The 20,252-nt window shown below is 35.5% G+C and overlaps 3 protein-coding genes across 6 annotated transcripts in view; 1 reads left to right on the top strand and 2 right to left on the bottom strand.

The window, feature by feature from the left end:
• LOC126859235 (longitudinals lacking protein-like) overlaps nucleotides 1-20,252 on the top strand; it is a 143,554-nt gene that overhangs the window by 117,557 nt on the left and 5,745 nt on the right. The window lies entirely within an intron of this gene.
• Nucleotides 1-20,252, bottom strand: part of LOC126859194 (cilia- and flagella-associated protein 276) — a 107,825-nt gene that overhangs the window by 86,240 nt on the left and 1,333 nt on the right. Inside the window, exons 1-2 of one of the 2 annotated variants that reach the window (XM_050610238.1) lie at nucleotides 11,625-11,695; nucleotides 8,801-8,942 (exon numbers count right to left, since the gene is read on the bottom strand). The gene's annotated coding sequence lies outside the window, so the exon portion shown is untranslated. Of the gene's footprint in view, nucleotides 1-8,800; nucleotides 8,943-11,624; nucleotides 11,696-20,252 lie in introns of those variants that run through there. The other variant, XM_050610245.1, reaches the window with a different exon arrangement.
• On the bottom strand, nucleotides 15,076-18,697 carry LOC126859009 (CCAAT/enhancer-binding protein). Of its 2 annotated transcripts, XM_050609864.1 has the most exons (2): nucleotides 17,999-18,697; nucleotides 15,076-17,926 (listed from the first exon to the last, which is right to left on the bottom strand). In XM_050609864.1, the coding sequence occupies exons 1-2, from the start codon at nucleotides 18,074-18,076 to the stop codon at nucleotides 17,027-17,029; spliced, it is 978 nt and encodes a 325-aa protein (XP_050465821.1). In that variant the 5' UTR covers nucleotides 18,077-18,697; the 3' UTR covers nucleotides 15,076-17,026. The 2 variants fall into 2 exon arrangements, with proteins under 2 accessions (XP_050465821.1, XP_050465810.1); XM_050609853.1 differs by having other exon boundaries at nucleotides 15,076-18,696.

The raw sequence follows: 20,252 nt of genomic DNA on the forward strand, positions 1-20,252 counted from the left end.
TCGTCATCGTCATCGTCGTCGTCTGCGCGGCTGCCGTTATGTTCATCGCCGTCATTATCGCGAGTCAATTGCAGATTCGCCGCGTATCGCTACTATCGTAAGCCGACCTATCCGTTTGATTATAAATAATTGCCCGTGGAGTTCGCGATCGCACGAGCGCTCGCGCGCGATTAACGTCACCGCTATGCAACTCGCGAATCTCGGCAACGGATAATGATAGACCGTCCGCTTCGGCCTCTTTCCTTCTCTACTTCCGCGCGACTCAATCTACGCGAATCTATAATTATTTACTGCGAATCGCTTATTGGTGTTTAGGGACTTTGGGGCGAACGTGAAGATTGAGCCACCGCGCGATCTAATACGACTTTAAATAAATCTTGCGTTTTTTTTTTATTTTACATCAATTTCAGCTATTAATATTTTGAACGTTCTGAAGCGAATCTATTTTTTTTTTTAGCGTGCTTATAATCAAATAAGCAAAAATTCCAATTTTATTAGTAGCCGAACTAGCGATATTTTATGTTATGACTATATATATTCCCACAGAGATTTTACATTTGAATATTCTAATCATAAAAACGTATCGTAGACTTGAATTTCCAGATAGCAGTCAAAGTATTTAGAAAGTATTTCTCGAATTTGAAGACTGATACTTTATAAAATATTACGAAGTAAATTTTATAAAGTAGCAATGGATATAAGACGATTTTTTCCTTTTGCATCGATAAGAATCGATTGATACGCGAGCACAGTTTATTGAACTTGAAATATTAATGTCAAATTATATAGAAGAGATATGGATTAATCGCGAGAACAGATATTTTTGATCCGCGGTTGCGTAAAATTGTTATCACACTATCTCTCGTAGTTGTCCTGTAATATTTTAATTAAGATTGACATCAGTAGGATTTATGAGTCAACAAATATTAACAAAGAGAAGTCGTTTTGATATTTATAATTATATGTCAATTTATGCTTACAATTCTTTGTGTAAATTATATACAATTCTATTTTCACATGAAAAATAGAATAAAAATCCTAAAAAATTTTCTAAATTTTTAAATATATATATATATATATTTCTTTCATCAATATTGTTTCTATTTATCTATATATAATTTCAATAAATTAAAATCACATAAGTAGAGGAACAAAGCAAGTTAGCGTTCTTGCCATACGGATTGTCAGATATAAGCTAATCGTGTAAGAAAGAGAAAATGGAACGATTGTTATTTGCTGACGAGTAGCAGGGCTAAGGAAAAAAAGTGGCACGACCATTCTACAAGCTCATGAAACGATGTACGGGAACAAAGCAGTCGGTCGGGTTTCGTGCCATCGCTGTGACTTGACGTTAACGTTCATGAAAGATCCTGACAGACCCAAGGATGAGACTCTTTCGTCCTCGCACGTGGAATTAAGGAAGGAATGAGTTTAGATCGTTCTCGAGAAGCTTATTAACGATTCTATTAAAATATATTTTACATTTGTTCGCAAGAATATAGTCAGTAAAATTATAATGAGAATATATGTATATGCTTATTTTTATATAAGTTTTTTTAAGTTAGAATCGTTAACATGTGCTATGCATTTATTTATTTTATTCATATATCTTCACATCTCTTAACGTTTTAAAAGATATTAATGTTCTCAGATATTAATATTAATATGTATTTTTATTTTATATATATTTATTTATTTAAATTTATATTTTTAATATTTAAATTTATATTTTTAATTTTTAATTATATTTTATATAAACAATTCATTTCATAAATATATACACAGACAGATTGGATTAATTCATTTTTTTCAACAATCAAATGATAAAAATTTTTATAATGAGAATTTGTATTTCTTTTAGAACAGTGACAATACAAAGAAAAATGATAACCTTGTCGTCCATTGTGTGATCAACAGTTTGATGAACCATGAAAGATATTCGATTGTCACTCTTGAATAGGAAACTGTCGACTCGACAATTAAGTCTTTGTTTTACTTATAATCGAATTTAAATTGTAGAATATCTGATAATTTTTTTATCTTTCATTAAAATTTGTCGTGAAAGACCATTTGTGAATATATAAACAGAAGAAATCTGCAGCTTATGTGTTATCACACGCAAAATTTGATAATAACATATACGTAATGGTTAAAAAAGATATCATCTTTTCACTTATGGAACTTGTAATTGGTTTCGCGAAAAATGTAAATTGTCATTGCGTTTCATAGAATTTATTTTCGTGAACCGATGCAGCGCAGTGAATGCAGCTTGTACTCTTTGTTATTAAGTAAAGTGCTACTCCCCAATGCACATGGGAATGCATATAATTAACTTGTATACATATAATAATTATAATATAGACTGTATGTACCTATGACAAATATATATCTATATATCATAAGTAAAAATCAGAAACAAAAAAAAATAGAAATTTCTGAAAATTCCTGTTTTATCTGTAAATTTTTATTTAACGGAAGAAATATCTAGAGAGAAATCGAAATGGAAAGAAAAAAAATATTACGTGTACAGAATACAGAATGTTTGTTCGTATACTTTAAAATTATTTATATATTATAATCTGATTTATGTATATATTTACAAATATTTTTTCATTTGTCTAAAATGTTACAAAAAAAAAGATATAACGTTCGTCTTCGTGCATGACAAACTTCACATTTCTCAAAATGTAAGGCAAAATCTCGTAATAATACGAGCAAAAAAAAAAGGTGAAAGGATGAGAAGCCTCGGACACCCCAAAATATGCTGTATACCGTTTAATTAAAACAGCGTCAGCAGTGATAGTGAGTCGATTACGCGAGTCGTGACTTTGCGAAAGTAGGAACGTGACAGGCCCCCGTCGCGATATAATTGCTTTAATTCCCTAATTAAAGCATTCGCGCGAGCCGCATATATTCACGCACACGTCCGGCATCACACTAGCATCATCATTTATATTGAACATTGAAACCTTATTTTACATCGCACATATTCCAGCCATTCTTTGATATTTCGGAATTATTTATTGAATCAATTAATCGTATTCATAATAATTATGCGATAAATCGATTAATTTCGCCGAGCAATATTGCTACAGACATTCATCTGCTTAATTAAATTGATTGCACTCTTTCAGCGCTTAATATTTCACGGTGTTTTGCGTTTTATAACATTCGAATTTTAATTTCCGCGGAATTAGAATTTAAGATTCTGCTTTCTCTTAGCATATATATGGCAATTAAAAATACAAAATATTGCGATAATGTAAAAAAAAAATTTCCAATTTTTATAATTTTATGAAATTTTTCAATGCTTTAATGCACACAACTTATGTCAACGATTTATTTTTAAGATTACCGTAAATTCGACGTACATCTCTTTCGAGACACACGATTTAATTTGTTTTGATTCATTAAACAAGATAGTTAAGGAATAATAAAGCGTAAACTCTGTGCTTCTTTTTCTATCCTAGCGAAGTGTGTTACGCACGCTTCAGTATCGTCGCAAATTATGCATTTACGACGCGCATAACTAAACGACATTGAACCGCGACCCGTCTTAACGGCCCTACTTTTACTGACCCCATCTCATGATTTCGCAGTATCCCATAGCGAAAATACGTACGGTTCTTCTTCTTCTTCTTCTTGACACAGTCACCTGTAATTTATATCGCGTTTGCCGCGCGTGCATGCGTTCGCGTCTCATCAGATCCGTGTGAGATAATGATTAGTTCTATAACTAAAGACGTGTTAGTTGGAGATAAGGTAGCGGTGAAAGTCTTTATAAAAGGCCAAAGGGTTGCATTTTCCTGTCAACAAAAGGATCCGAATGATCGATGTGCGAATAAATGCTCGCTCAATGTTTAACATTTATTATTAAAACTCATTACATGTTTTTATTTATATTTTATTTATATTAAAATATTTCCTAATTTGTTAATTATATATTATTTGTTATATATATATATATATATATATATATATATATATATTTATATATATTTAAAATTACTTGAATATCAGAAATATATATAAACTTGTTTACCATTCTGGTTTAAGATGGCTGGTGCCTTAATTAACTGTCTGCACACGGAAAGATGGAAATCGTTCGACCATTTATACGATGTAGTTGTCGGTTAGAGTGTAAGGGTTAATTATGAAAGCGATATTCTAGCTTTGCGTGTTCAACTAACATGATATACAAACATCTGTTTTCACTTTCTAGTTAAACCGACGTGTCGTCGTAAATCCTGCGCGGCTGTCTACGAAATTAATTCTTTTTAATAAGAAAGTATTTCTCGCGTGTTTAAATTAGCTTGTATATTTAGATTATTCCGCAATCAAACAGTTGCTAATTGCAACGATGTTACAAGATACCGTTGTAATCGTCGAGACGCTCGCGAATGACAAATGGATGCAGGCTCCAGCGTATTGCGAAACGCATATGAGAAAAGCGCGTACAGAGTAACGCGGGATATACAGTGCGAGAGAAGGATTCGCAAAGAATGCCATTAGCATTTGGGATGACCGTGTGTATGCAAATGCGGCACCATATGTGCGTAGCGCGTCATACAATAATTGAACCATGACCTGCGCGAACGACCCTTCTCTTTGCTCTTGCTTCCTATACAGAGGACTCATCAGCTGATCGCGCGAGTCAGTCATCTCTCTCTCTCTCCTCCTCTTCCAATTTAATCACATTCGCAATTAAAAATTTATTCAATTATTAACTTTCTTTGCACAAAGTATTGCAAATTTCATCTGGCGTGTAAAATGATATAGTAACATATAATTTAAATTTAATTATTATGACAAAAATAATGGTGATTGATATAAAAATTAAGTTGAACTATTGGAGAGTAAATCAATTTTTCTTTTTTGTTACAAAGTATATCTAGTTTCTTTCCGAGGATATATATATATATATATATATATATATATATATTTTTTTTTTTTTTTTCTTTCAAAGCGATCGATCGACGAAAAGGAAATGAAAAAATGGATAATTACAAATTCGTATTTCACGCACGGCGTGATGATTGATAAAGTTTTCACGCATGAGATACCGAGTGTAACGCGGCTCGCGACTCGTGTGCGTGCGCGAAAGTTCTGTCGAAACGGCGCCTTAGTCATCGTCCCTTTCCGGAGGATATAGGTATATTCGATAATACTAATCCGCGCTCTCGCGTAGCCGCCGCTTTTGCTTTCTTGCAGCGCAGTGACCTGATTCCTTGCATGCAACAGTAAGAGCGTTTCCAGGGTGGAGGGGAAGGAGGAGGGAGATGGAAAGAGAGAGTGGCGAGGCGAAAGAGGAAGTGAGAGGGAGAAAGGTAGCTAGAGTGAGAAAGATAGAGAACAAGAGAGATAGAAGAACGAGAGAGAGAGAGAGAATACGAGCGCGCGCCCCGTGACACGTAATACCCGTCACGGTAATAGCGGCACGATATTATAGCACCGCTAATGTCATTCATTTGTGATTTAATGAGAGGAGCTGAGAGATCGCGGTCTTCCGACGGGGAGAGAACATCAACTTGTCGACAGTAAAGTCCGTGAGGGTTTATGGGACGTATTTTTGAATATCTCGATCAGATCGAGAATGCAAATACGAATTTCTCGTAGGACAAAGCAATTCGCGTTATTCGTGTCAGCATGGACAATGTCATTATGACTCCAGTTAAGTATCTTCAATTTCACAATTTTCCGCAAGAGAAAGCTGTGTTCAAAATCTATTTTTACGCGATCGATAAGACACGATTGATAATTGATATTGTGATTTAGTTTGGATTACGTATTCGTCTGCTTGTAATATTCGTAAAATATTACAAAATGTTAATATACATGAATAAATATATAATTACAAGCCTATTAAAAGACAGAGATAAAAATTTTTCAAGTTTCCATAAATTAAATTTTTTTTCTGGCATATGTATTTTTTTTTAAATTAGATTTTCTAGAATATGACGAGAGAATCACACACACACACAATTAAATAATCGGACCTAATCTCTCCGCCGCTTCTATATAATTTATCTCAGTTATGTTAGTTACACCCACATCTCTTATAGAATTTAGGTTGGCCATATGGAACCGTCAGGTTTCTTTCCCGGCCGGTTATTAATATCACACTGTCCTGCTCGCAAAAACCTCTCGCCAATCGAACTGATTACTCGATGACGTTTCTTAAAAATGCAGTCAATACATAATATGTCAGGGCTATATATTTACTTGATTAATACTTTTAAAATATTTCTTTTTTAACTCTAGTAATATACACACATCTTTCATACATATATAAAGAATTGAGAGCAAGACTGAGATAGATTTATCAAAACTGAAATGCGCTTTATACATCGTGAATTTGGTCGCTTTTTTGCATTAAATCCTTTCAATTTCCTATTTCACGCGTTTCCTTATGTATGCGAATCGAAGTTTCACAGTGATGACACGACGCATGCTCGTACCCTCATTAATTCACAGAGTGCCATACTAGTTATTTGCTAGATTTATGCGGCGTTAACTAAGCGAATGACATAATCCACTCATGAGAACACTCTCGTTAACTTTTTTATGCCGCGAGCGATATGCATATCTTTGGAATATTTCCATACTGATTATTCCAGTTCCGTAGCAGCCAATTATAATTGTAACCTCCTTAATTAAGTTTAATTAGAGACTACTTTTTCGCATACTCTCGATGCATCGATTTAACGCCCGCACGAATTAAATATATGTATCAAAAAAATGCCTTCTAATATATTTAGATAAAATAAGTACACTGCGTAATGAAAAAAATTTTATCATAAAAAATTAAAATGTAATGAAAAATATAATTTATATAAATACTTGTAAAAGATATTTTTTTTCTATATTTTTCATGCGTTTATAATTCATATTAATATAATTTTTTTGACGTTACATCCTTAAAAAAATTGGCTTCTTTATTATTTTGATTCACAAGTATGTGTGTCCTACGATCAGATTATGACGCATTGCGTGCGGTATGAGATGCCAAGACGCGGAAGTGGTTTTCATTGACTTTTAGGCAGCGCCTCTACCCCGTTTTACCGTTGTGTCCCGGAGAGTAAACGACCGTATAAAGATACCGGTTGTGTGGCCTTTAGAGTGGCTGCGGTGGTTCTCCGAGAGCGAATGGGTGATGCGTTTGGGGGGCGAGAGGGGGAGGGGGGGAAGGGACGCGTCCGCGACGAAAATAAATTCTCCGACTTCCTCGCGTAAACGCACATCGTGCGTGCACGCGTGCTGTCACGCGTGCGCATACGCGTGTCGGTACGCGTGGGACGAAAACCGGCTGCACACGTCCGAATTCGTGAGCGCTTCGCTCGATCGAACGATCTTCATTTCTCTCCCGTAGGAAGTAAACGCGTCATTATTTATGCGTGTACATAACTTACTATAAATATGCACGTGTGACGAGTTTGTCACACTTTTGTCAGTCTAATGAAGTATCAAATATACAAATGTGTGCACTTTTATTTTGAAAATAGAAAGTTTTTTTGCTCCTGGCTTGATTATTTATTTCTCTAAAATCGATGCATGGGAAATGTTAAGTCGTTTCAAATCATCAAAGCGAATTTCGCAGGAGAATATAATAAACATCAGCTGACAGAAATATGATTTTGCAGATTCGCACAGATTTATAAATTATTGAATCTTAAATCTCTTCTTTTATTTCATTATTCATGTAATTCAATTATCATATCAATAAATTGATATCAATTACCGTATAATATATGGATTACCATCCATATTTATTTTTACTTAAAAACTTAATCAGTTTTTTTTTCTGATCTTTGCTTAATTCAAATAAGCTACGAATAAACTTATTAATTGCTTTTCGAATTTAGGTTTGATTGGCAGCAGGTGAAACAGAGAAAGAGAGATAGAACGAGGCGCTTTCAGGCGCGTCCCTGATGCGTCGTACGCGTCTAATATAGCGATGCAGGCGTGGAATATAGGTCGCACACTAGAGCGCTCTTTTATGTACTTGTTACTCTACACTCAAAGATCATAAAGATATATACATGTACGCATAGTCACAGACACTCACACAGCAGCCCGCGTTACACGTTCTGAGTTTGACAAGATGTCTTATCATGTTCGCACGGCATTAATGAGATTATTAAATTATTATGGAAAAACATCCATACAGAAAAAAATTTTTTCTGAAACTTGACAAAAGATTCATATTATATTCTTGAATAAGTATGCTATAACAAGTATATAAATATGAATTTATGTAAATATATTATATAATATCAATTTTTAATTCTTATTCTTCATTTCTATATTTAAAAAAACTATAATTTTTTATTCTCAATTTATATACTTTCTTTATAAATTATATATATATATATATATATATATATATATATATATATATATATGTATATAATTTCTGCAATTTGATTATAAAATAAAATTTCAGATCTAGTATATCAAAGAATTATTAAAGTTAAATTGTGATGACATTTTTTTCAACTGAAAATTTATTTTTATATATTCAGATGTCGAATTCTTAAGAGTATAAGATTTTCCAAGACTTTGAATATTTCAAGCCACGATTGTTTCAACAACACTAATCGGAATGTACGGCAACAATATAATGCACAAGAGATCGCCAAAGTCCATCGGCGACGATCGATTCGCGCGGGATCCGAATCTCTCTTTCTCTCTCGTCTCTTTCGTTAATTTTCATTCTCACAGAGTTCCGCACGTACGACTACGAGCCGTTACGACCGGCATAACAATGCATGACGTAATTCTGGGGTCGAATCCTCCTTACCTCCTCCGTGCAACGATGTTACAGGAAAGTGAAACTCTCGCAAACCAGGTCACACCCACATCGTGCTCGCGGCGTTGAGTCTCGCGATGCCGATTGACGATAGAGACCCCTTTAACTCCAGATTAGATGCGTTCATGAAATTCTGCAAAATAAATTTTACATATACATGCAAATTTTTAAGAAAACTAATTAAAATCTAAAAAAATGTCCAATAGTTTCAATTTTTTTCTATTGTATTTCGATATATATATATATATATATATATATATATATATATATATATATATTGTCAACATCTCATTACAATATTATTTTCTTTACCTATTTTTATTTCTCTATCATTTATTTTTTTATTTCTATTTCATGATACTTTTATAATTCATATAATAATTTCCAAAAATGAAAGATATTTTATTTTGAAAGTTGGGAGCTTTGTCTGTAACTCGATATTGATCTGTGAATATATTTACAATAACAATAGGTCGAAGACGCCAGAAAGATTTGTAAACTTGAGCATCTTACTCGAGTTACGATTATGCATATTTTTGCGAAACAAAATAGATCGTATCAAAATTTAACACTTCACGATATTCATCTGATCTTAGTTCTTTGTCACTTTTACGTAAACTTGAAGATCCTAATATAGAATATCTGAGACTTCTCACATTTTTTTCTACCTACAACTTCTTTGATCTATTTATGATACCAACTTATCTTCAGTAGCAATTTGATCAATTTTTCTTAATTTAAAAATTTTTCCTCCTTTTCTTTTTTTCAATTTTACAATTTTACAATTTTTTAATTAAAGTAATAAATTACTCTGTATGTATGACATTTTAATAACAGATAATAAATAAAATTGTCATCTCTGGTCATAAAGTTAAGATTAATAGGATGCTAGTCACAAACGTTGACGGGGGACTAAGATACTGCAAGGTGACGCGACGTGACTAATTCGGAGACCACTTCCGCTGCACATCTTGCGAATCTGGCTCGAGACGTAAGAACACCAACGGTCGACTCAATGTCATCCGTTGCATTATTAGCAACCATATCGAAGTTCTGCTAGATCCAGAGATGCGCGAGTAAGTGCAACTTTGTTTCACGTAACGTTGCGGTGCAACTCGCGGGATACAAGTCTGCGAGAGAGCCGACGAGCGATTTCGCTTGCACGAGGCTTGTCCGTCGTATATGCGCGAAAAGAGAATCGGGCGCGAACGTGCGTGGGTGCGGGGCGGTCTTGGCAGAGTTGGCCCTAACCCATATACCATCGCAGCCAGAATAGAGACCAGGCGGTCGCGAACGGATAGGAACGCAGGTAACTATAAACACACGGCCGGGAAAGCAAAGTATCGTGTTGCTGATGGCGCGCCTTTATCAGGCTTTTCCACCTCTTTTTAGAAATATCCTTCGACCAATATCGATGAAATGGCGATTTGCATTATGCAAATATAAATATATTCTTTCTTTGCTTTTTCGTAATAATTTTAAGCGACTCGCAGTCTTTTTAAGTGCATTTATATGGTCTTAGAAAATGTTAATTTGGGAATATTTTACAATTTATGATCTTAAAAAAAAAGTAAAAATATCAAGTTTTAATTGCTGTCTTAACTTTGCCACAACTTGACAAGTACTTTATTAATATTGATAAAATGTTTTATTTTTTCCAAAATGGAGAAACAGAATTTCATGGACTATTTCCTTCCTAATACAATATCTGTAAAAGATAAACTTGAAAGAGTACTGGTACTTAATATCTACAGGGAAAAGCAAATGATAATGTTAACACGAATTAGAGACTGCTGTATCTCTCATAATTCGAACTGGCGCTATGCCATGATCGTTGAAGCTAGAACAAAGAGTCAATTGATAATAGAAGTGCAGGTAGTATTAAATGCGACTAGAACTTTCTGTATTAAATTATCGCTAATACGCGTTCCGTTGCGTGATGAATTTTTATATTAATATGAATAAGATATCGAGAAATGCAATTGAGATCAATACAAACATATTTCAATTAATATTATTATATATAATATTATACATAATATTACAATTATATTTATCATGTAAATATAATATGTATATATTGATTGTAAACAAAATCCTGATAATAAAAATGAGCAGATAGAATTATGATTTATATTAACAATTATATTTTAAAAATAATTATGGAAAATTAAGAAAAAACAAAAATTAAGAAAAAAATAAAAATGATGATGAATAAATATTATAGTGATGACTCGAGAACGTGGATAAATCGTAGCTATGAATATGAAGAATTAAACGAAGCCACTGATAAGCTGATAAATACTAATAATAGATATTGTGTGTCATACAAGCTAATCTTAATCTCATCCGGGAAAAAAAGTTTGGGAAAAGTAAAAGAATTATATATAATATTCGAGAAATCAGAACGAGAGAGAAAGACATGCAAATGTGATCGATGAATTTTCATTACGCACAATTGGAACAATGTATTATTTAAAATCGAAATATGTAAATGTAATTTACAAATTTCACATGCGAAATATAAATGATTTAATCAAATAAAATCGGCGTAAAGTTTGATAATTAGCGTTGAAATTAAGATTGAAATAAGATATACGCAAATTGAAGTCGAAAAAATTAGATGTACTTATTTAATAAGACGATAAAGTATTATTCGATAAACAAAATTTAAGTTAAATCGAAATTTTATCCATTAGATAGAAAACAAATATCTTGGGTAATTTGTCGTTCGAAAATTCAATATTCAATATTTCCTGATTAATAAATTTGATGGAAGAATAATCAATTGTTAATAAAATTAAAATTAAAATACTTGCACGATTGATCCTCTTGGTGAATCTATTCGTTTCTAGAAGCTACTGCTCAGTTCGAAGGAACGTTCAAAAAGTGGACGTACTGTGTGCGAACGTTAGCACAGCTTGTATCTAAAACTAGAATCGTCAACGACACGTGTACGCAGACATTTCGGCGTCAAAACTTGGCATATTATGTCAGAAATTTAATGCGACAACACACAAAACTAAACCACTGACGTTACCGCGAGAATACCACCGAATGCCAGGAAAACAAATTACAAGAATTATTGAATTTGTTTATAATGTTACATTTGAAGTTTATGTTGAAAAGAAGTCTTCACAAGTATAAAATAGCACAAGATGCGATATAGCATATATTTTGAAATTTTATAATACTTTCTGCGTTTGGTATATTATCATTTATTATTTATTACTTATTTCAATTAAAGAGGAAAATCACAAGATAATAAAAAGCTGAGCGACCCTGTTAGTACCTTTTGTTGAAATATGTATATGTAATATAGAAAAAATAAAATCTCTTATGATTTATGATTAGTTTATCACAAATCTAGTAGATTAGAATTTTGCCTGAATTTATAAATATACATGTAGAATTTTTTACCAGACAAAGAAAAAAATTAATTCTTAAATATTAATTACGAATTCTAATGCAAATCATAATATAACAAATATATACAAAGCAAATTATACATTTTTTTATAATCGCATTAATCGGTTATCTATCTCTGTATTTATGTGTGTGTGTGTGTGTCTCGGTATTGTTACAAATTTAAAAAAACATACTCGAACATTTATACTTAAATTAAACATTTAATACCAACATCGGAATTTTTTTAAACAATTAAACATTTATTTTATCAAGTGTAAAAAATTTTGAAAAAAAAATAATCTATTTGATATACTCTTAATTAATAACTGATATATTTTCAATATTAAATTAATATTTAAAACAGAATTTAAAAATTTTAGAAAACGCTTTTTTCTTTCGATCGTTAAGACTAAAATCTACCCTAAGGCATTGGTACTTAGATATTATTTCTAATCATCTAGCTTTTCAAAAATTAATGACAAATTTGGAATGCAAATTAACAATCTATAAAAAAAGTGAATGTTAAAATACTTTTGTTATATGCTGCATATAAAAATCTTCTTTCTCTCTCAAAATAATTATTATTTAGATTCTATTCCAAATTCTATATATTTTGATAGTCTTACGATGTTTTAGCATATTCCATTTAAAGATTATCATAATTATCATAATTATTTTAATATAACTTTATGAACGGTTAAGATTTGATACATAAAATACTATAGATGTCTCTCTTAAGAACATATACATTTTAAGAATTCTTTTTAATCTCATTATTTGATGCGCAAGAAAAATAAATTTAGATCATAATGTAGGATGATGCTTATCTTAAATTATCGAAAGTGAAGTTTTATTTATTGTTGTTAAATTATTTTTATTGAATGATTTTAGTCGAATTTATGCTGATTATATTATTAAATGGTTTTTTCTCATTGTACTACTGCTACCGAAAATTTTGATGTTTAAATTATTCTAAGATTCTATTCTGTATTTTGCATTGATAACATATGCATCTTATGCATTCTCCTGTATCAATGTCGGCTTCAATTCTTCGGAAGCATTCCGTGCCGGCATTACACTTTCATTTCTCGTACAGTTGCCTGCGTGCATTTTATGCTTTGCTCGAACAATATATTGGTATGTGAATACATACAATGCAATGCTGTGCATTGTATCACGTAGAAATACGATAAATTGTCTGAGAGAATCATCAAACCAATTCGTGAATTCACATGAGACTATTGTACATGCATAGAGAACACCAAAGTCCCTGAGTTCTACTCCTTAAGAATAACTTTGGATAGCAAAATGGAATATCAGATTTGAATCGTGTAAGTTGCACGTACACATTAATACTTTATTACAAATTTTTCAAATGGTAACTATTGTACATATATCAAATTTATATTTCTCTATTATTTTATTATAATTTTTATTTAATTTATTTATTTAAAAAATTATTATTATTTTATTTAAATAAAGAGGAAAAAATAAAATATATACACATACACTTTATATGAAACAATGTCAATGCAGCCATTTTTTTATATTATAATTAATATGAAAAGAGTTAAAATTAAAATATTTTTACTTCAATGCGTTGGAAATTCTCTATTCTATCATTTCTGTCAATTAAATTCTCAATCGATGTAGGCAGAAGATACATATCTGCTCATGTATCGTTATGATTTTGTATCACGATATGAAAAATTTGTTTTGCCAATTACGTCGCGTTTCCTCATACGCACCGACTGCGCCTTGTCTGATTCCAGATGTAGGCACGTGCGTTCGTGCGTACACGTGGAACAACGTATCCTGTTCCGCGGTGCTTACCATGACGCGCGTCACAATAATGCTAATCTAACAAATTTAATCTAACAACAAACTTAACTCCTGACTCACTCTCTAGTCTCTCTATCTATCTATCTCTCTCGCCACGGTGAAGTCGCGCAAATAATTTTCCATATATGCATATATATGTTGTATAGTATATACAAGTCAATGGATTTTTCTGATGGATTAAGAGTCGACTCTATTGTTCCCCTTTGTAAGGCTATGGAACTTTATAGAAATATCCCTTAGGCGGGGCTCGTTCCCGCCTTGACCGCGCGTGTGACACTATTAAGATCAAGTCTCTGCGATAACGAGTTCAACTTCGATTCTCTAAGTGATTCTTTTGCTTGAATTTTATCTTTTCGAATAATTAAATAAATTTTTCATTTTATATTAGTAATTTTTTATACATGTTTTTAAATAATTAATTTATGATAATCTCTTTCTTTTTCTTTTTTGAAGGGAAAGAATATTACGTAGTATTTTTGTTTTCTTTACTGAATCCCAGAAAGTATGAAAATACACATTGGCAATGTTTTAAAAAATATATTTATAGAGAGTTATTAAAATAAAAGCGAGATATGTATATTACATCAGCCTTACGTTTCTGAAAAATAAATCAGAATACATATGGACGTATTCTATAAAAAAGTTTCAAAACAAAAACATGCTAAGTAAGTAACGTACAAGTAAGAATAATTAAAGATATTTATATTTGCGTGATGCATATCGTGCGATAAATAGATGATACGCATATGTATCTTTTGAATGCGTGACATGCAATATAGCGCACGATGCATTGACAACAGAGTAAAAAAAAATTTCTCACATATATTTTGTTTAAATTCTAAAGTAGTACATATATTTAACGACGTTATCTCTCTGAAGAAAAGTAATTTTATATATCGAAAACTTCAGCGTACATCATGAAGAATTAAATTTACGACCGAAACGCGGGGAAAGATGGACGGAGCGAGTGAGATGATACGGAGACGAAGAAGGAAACAGAGACCAGGCATCGCGCATACGTTTCATATCAAAATATATTTTTGTGCATAGACAAGATGACCGTGATTTGTGACAGGTAATCTCGTACCCTAATATCATACATCAGTCATACATCAAGGCACACGTGCCGTACGTTCACATTTACCCGCTGCACGCCGTAATCGCGCGCTTTCGCGTAATTAAATCGCTCGCGCGCGAATACACGTATGATACATACAATCGTGACGAATGCAATGTATACGCCGGCTGCTGCTGCTGTCACTGTGTCGTAGGCATCGGATTTACATTGAATGAAGATGAAGTTCTGTTTCATATGACTGCAAACTTGTAATAGAACAATCAGATATGATTCGGCCTTCTCTCTCTCTCTCTCTCTCTCTCTCTCTCTCTCTCTCTCTCTTGCTACTAATAAAATATGCAATTACAACAATTCGTTTGATTCATTTGTCTCGTTCCTATCGACCCGTTTATGCACGCGGAATTATACAGCCATACATATGTTATATTCACACAGGTACTCATACAGATATTGATGTACGTGCTCACTCACGCGCGTGTATGCACGCATCCAATTTGCTCGATCGTTCTCCGGCCCGTTTCTCTCGCACATACTCGCGCGCGCGAGCATTCTATCGGCTTCTCTTCTAACAAAATATATTAGCTTTTTATATATATATACATTTCGGATATATATAATAATAAAATTACTATAAGAATTATAATACAAGGGCGCGAATGATTGCTCGTGCTTGCCATGCTCGACTGCGTTTCGTCGAACACGGCGAGCGCGAATGCGAATACGTATCGAGAGAAAATGAACATCGTCTTCTCTTATTGATATACATCGATACGAGCCATGTTGATAAAGATCGTCGTGTTTCAACGTGGCTCTTTTTTTAGGTACTTGGTAATTGAAGAGCAATATAATCTACGTTTATTAATTTAATGTTATCTAAGAACCGAATTCTAAGCACGAATTCTAAATACAACGCCGTGTACGTATCTTCCGCGTTGAACTTGTATTGGGGTATTGTGTCCGTGTGTATGTGTAGTACGAAACGTATAATATACAATTAAGGTGAGAGGCATGATTTGTTCGAAGTCTCGGAGTTCGCCTCCGTGTTGCGGATTTTACGGGTCCATCAAGAGGGGCCCGAATAATTATCTAGGTAGATAACATCGACAGTCTTACTTATGTAGTCCATGAGCGCAAAGGGAAAAGAACGATGGAAAAGTAAGACATATTAAGAAGAAATAACGACGAAGGAAGATAGACAAAAGACAAAAGGAAAAGATCGGACAGCCTTTTTCGCGTCCTTCGTCAATATTACGCGATTCTCGGTTAGTTATGTCAGGAGATCGCAACACACACAACGACTTGTTGGCAGTCCACGCGATTGATTTTTTTCACGGTTTTGTTATCTATTTTCAGTTTGTCGCCCCCTTTCACCTTCTATCAGCGTTCGGAAAGCACACTCTTTTTTTTCGAGCATAAGATCGCGAGCAGAGGCGCACTTGTCTTGGAACACGCGAATCATCATCATCATGTCGATCGCGTTCTCTAGCTCGCATCGCGAGTTGAGTAACTCGCTCTTCCTACGCGACTCGTCGACCCCCCCCCCCTCCCTCTTCTCCCTCCCACGCTCGCAGCTTCGCGACAACGCGACGACGCACGCATGCACGTGCGTTCGCGTCGCGCACTCCGAATTGAGATACAAGATACGACGCAGAAGACGAAGATCGAAGAAGAAGATGAAGAGGGAATGAGAGCGAGTGAGGGGGACGAGAGTCTCGTGAGAGATTTACGCGATGCGTGTACACGAGGGGAGACGCGAGAGGAAAGCGGAAGACGCGACTGACTGACTTCGCCTCACAATCGGAGCGGCCTGATAGCGGCCAGGGACGCGAGTAAACGACGCCGTGTCTCTCGTAAAATCATCATCGCGCGGCTACGTCCGCGCGCTGCTGCTACATGGGTCCGACCGCGTGCTGCTGAAATTGGTCGAGGTGCCTCGAGATTTCGCGATGCAGATGCTCGGGCAGCATGCTGACGTTGCCGAAGAGCGATCTGAGAACGTTGAGTTCCTCGGTGAGCAGTTCGATCCGCTTCTTCAGCAGATCGTTGTCTTTCACCAGCAACTTGACCTTCTCCTCGGTCTCGCGCGATCGCACCTTCGCCTTCTCGCGGCTCTTCCTCACGGCGATGTTATTCCTCTCCCGCCGTCGTCTGTACTCGTCGCTCGCCTTGTCGATGGCCTTGCTCTGCTTCCTGGCGACGTTGGCGGCGGCGTGATGTTGATGGGTTATTACCGGTCCTTTCATAGGGCCGCCCCGAGGCGGCGGTTGATGAATCGGCGTGCCGGGATGACTGCCGGGCATCGTGGACGGTGCCAGGGTGGTGAAGGTTTGACCGCCATTGGCAAACGGATTGTTCGTCACCGGGCTGTAACCTGGCGGATACTGAGGGCAGTGGCGTCGATAGTCCGCCGGGTCCAGCGGCTCTTCCTTGATGCTGGGCGATTCCGAGCTCGAACTGTTACTATCGCTACAGCTGCCCTGATGATAATTCGCGCCACTGTGCACTGGCTGCGGCATGTATGCGAGGGTAGTGCGCGTGTTGTAATTGCCCGTTCTCACGTGCTTCACGCCGTTGCTGGCATTGAGCATGTCTAATAAACCGTCGTTGAAGTGGTTATCGTCGATCAGGTGCTGGAGGTCCAGCGAGATCTCCGGGGTGTTAAGGTCGGTGAGTTCACCAGCGGCGGCGCAGTGCTCGGCGTATTGCTGATGCAAACTCGCCTTGCTGGCGGAGACCTTGCTCACCACCGTGCTATTCAACTGCTGGTTATGGTTATGATTGTGATTGATCTGCAGAGCGGAATTATTATTATTGTTTGTCGCGGCGTTATTGTTTTGATTACTGGTATTGTTATTAAGCACCTGGGACTTCTTCAGATCGGCCGTACCCTGGGCCTGGGCCTGATGGGCCGCCGAATCGTACATGACCGGTGATTCCATTGTTCACTCGCACATCACAGATAGAAGGAGTCCTTTCACCACAACCACCTGTACGTCCGTCTATGCGTGTGTAGAAACCTCGTCTGGTACGTCTCGCTGTTTCTACTTTATTCTATCTTCCTCTTCTCTTCAGCCGTCGTACCGCGTACTATGACATTCAAGGACGAAAGCCAGCAGACGTGAGGAGAGAGGATATTTCTCGGCGTGAATCTACTATCGCTATCCACACCGTCACCGTCGCGAATAATAAATGGACCTCGTCGTTTTCTCGAAATCGCGCGTCGTACTTTTTGACACTGTTCCAAGTACTTAATGGCTATAACGGATTATATATTCCTAGATCACGAAGACCTCGACGGTCACAAGTTCCGTCTGTCGACAATGTTGTCTCGTTTAACTTTAGTCGCGTGTTCGGCTATCGCGTCAAACACCGTTTACTAACGCCTACACGCACTACGACTCCGATACCTCTTGTCTCTCGAAATACACATGAGAGAGACCGTTAAAAAGAGAACGAGAGAACCGATACGGTAATACAATCCGCATGAAAGTTAGCGCGCGACTGTTCGTCTCGACGGCATGTTGCAAGCTTTCAATGTGGCCCGCGCGACTGTCTCCCATTGCGCTTGCGTGACGCTACGTTTCTCCCTCACGTTCCTCTTTACGTTCGGTCCCCTCCGAAAGAGGACCGCGGGAGAGGAGGAGGAGGAGGAAGAGGAGGAGGAGGTGAGCGCTGAGCGTCCTCCGAACCGCGCTCCTCCTCTCGTCCGTCATCGCTTGTACGAGTCAGCTCCCATTCTCCCCCGCTCCTTGCTCTCCTCCGGGCCCTGTTTTATTTCTAACTCTTGCTCTCGCTTTTTTTGCTCGTTATCTATGCACCTCTCCCTCTCTCTCTCTCTCTCTCTCTCTCTCTCTCTCTCTCTTTCTCTCGCTTTCTTCCGATCTCCGATTTTGATCATTTTTTTTTTTCATGTCTCCCTCTCTGTCCCCAACGCGTTTCGATCGTTTTTTTCTTCGCGTTTCCCCCTTCGCTCCTCAGCTGATTCGGTCAAACGTCGCGCGTTCTTTTTTCTCTCTCTTCCTTTTTCTCGCTCTCCCTCGTACTCTTACTGTGGTTCCGTCACGCGCGACAGAAAAAATTTTCCGGCGTTTGATTTTCCCGATGCCACATACTCGCGCGATACCATGTGTACGAAAGGTGTCTTTTCCAATTCGCGATGGGTGCTCGGATTTTCCACTCGAAAATTAATTTTGACGGTTCATGATCAGATTCTTCGTCATTAATTACGTGACAACAATTATCAAATCGATAGCATATATAATCGAACATGTATCAAATACGAAATTTTTGGATTACATACCAATTATATTTGATTGTTATTCAAACTGTTCTGTATTAAAAATGTATTATACATTAATATTTCATGTATGTATAATGCAATAAACATCATGTATTGTGATATTATATAGTATCTATCGTTTTATTCGGTGCTAATTAAGTGCGGTTAACAGTATTCCGATAGGAACATGTTCATCGTTTACATGATATTGCGCAATTGACGGTAACCATCAATTGAGTAGAAATCTTTCCTTGCACTTATTTATCTCTGTTAAAATTTTGGGCGATGAAAATATTTTTCGTTATTGTCAGGTATCGCACTTTGCTTTAGTTGGCAAAGGTTTAATTTGCATTTGAACAAGATTTATAAGCGCTATCAAATAACACTAATGAGAATATATTCGCAGAAGAGCTATATAATTATGTACTACTCGTGAAATTCTAGATATAATAATCAAGATTTATAACGAAGAATTATTTAACGCGCTTTGAATTGGATTAATGAGTTACGGTTAATAAATGAGTTATGACCGCCAAATTTTCGCATTTTTTCTAAAAAATTCGCGGTTGTTATTGCAAATCTCTAATGTTAAATAGTAATTATTTATTAATCCAATTCAATAAAGCACAACTAAACAATTCTTCGTCATAAATCTTAATTATCATGTCCACAATTAAATTTAAAAAAAAAAAATATATTTATATTCGAGCTTTGACTACTTTATCGACTTACTTTTAAGATATTCTTCCTCCGGAACTTCCCCAAAATTTTTTAGCTTTTTGAATCGTTTATCCTCTTTCGGTATTTATTGCTGACTCAACTTAGTCAAAGATAAT

This window comes from Cataglyphis hispanica, chromosome 1 (genome assembly GCF_021464435.1).
Source record: "Cataglyphis hispanica isolate Lineage 1 chromosome 1, ULB_Chis1_1.0, whole genome shotgun sequence".
Classification (NCBI taxonomy): Eukaryota; Metazoa; Arthropoda; class Insecta; order Hymenoptera; family Formicidae; genus Cataglyphis; species Cataglyphis hispanica.

Excerpts from the sequence above, each read along its gene's own strand:
- LOC126859009 (XM_050609853.1), bottom strand. The coding sequence starts at position 18,076 with ATGGAATCACCGGTCATGTACGATTCGGCGGCCCATCAGGCCCAGGCC.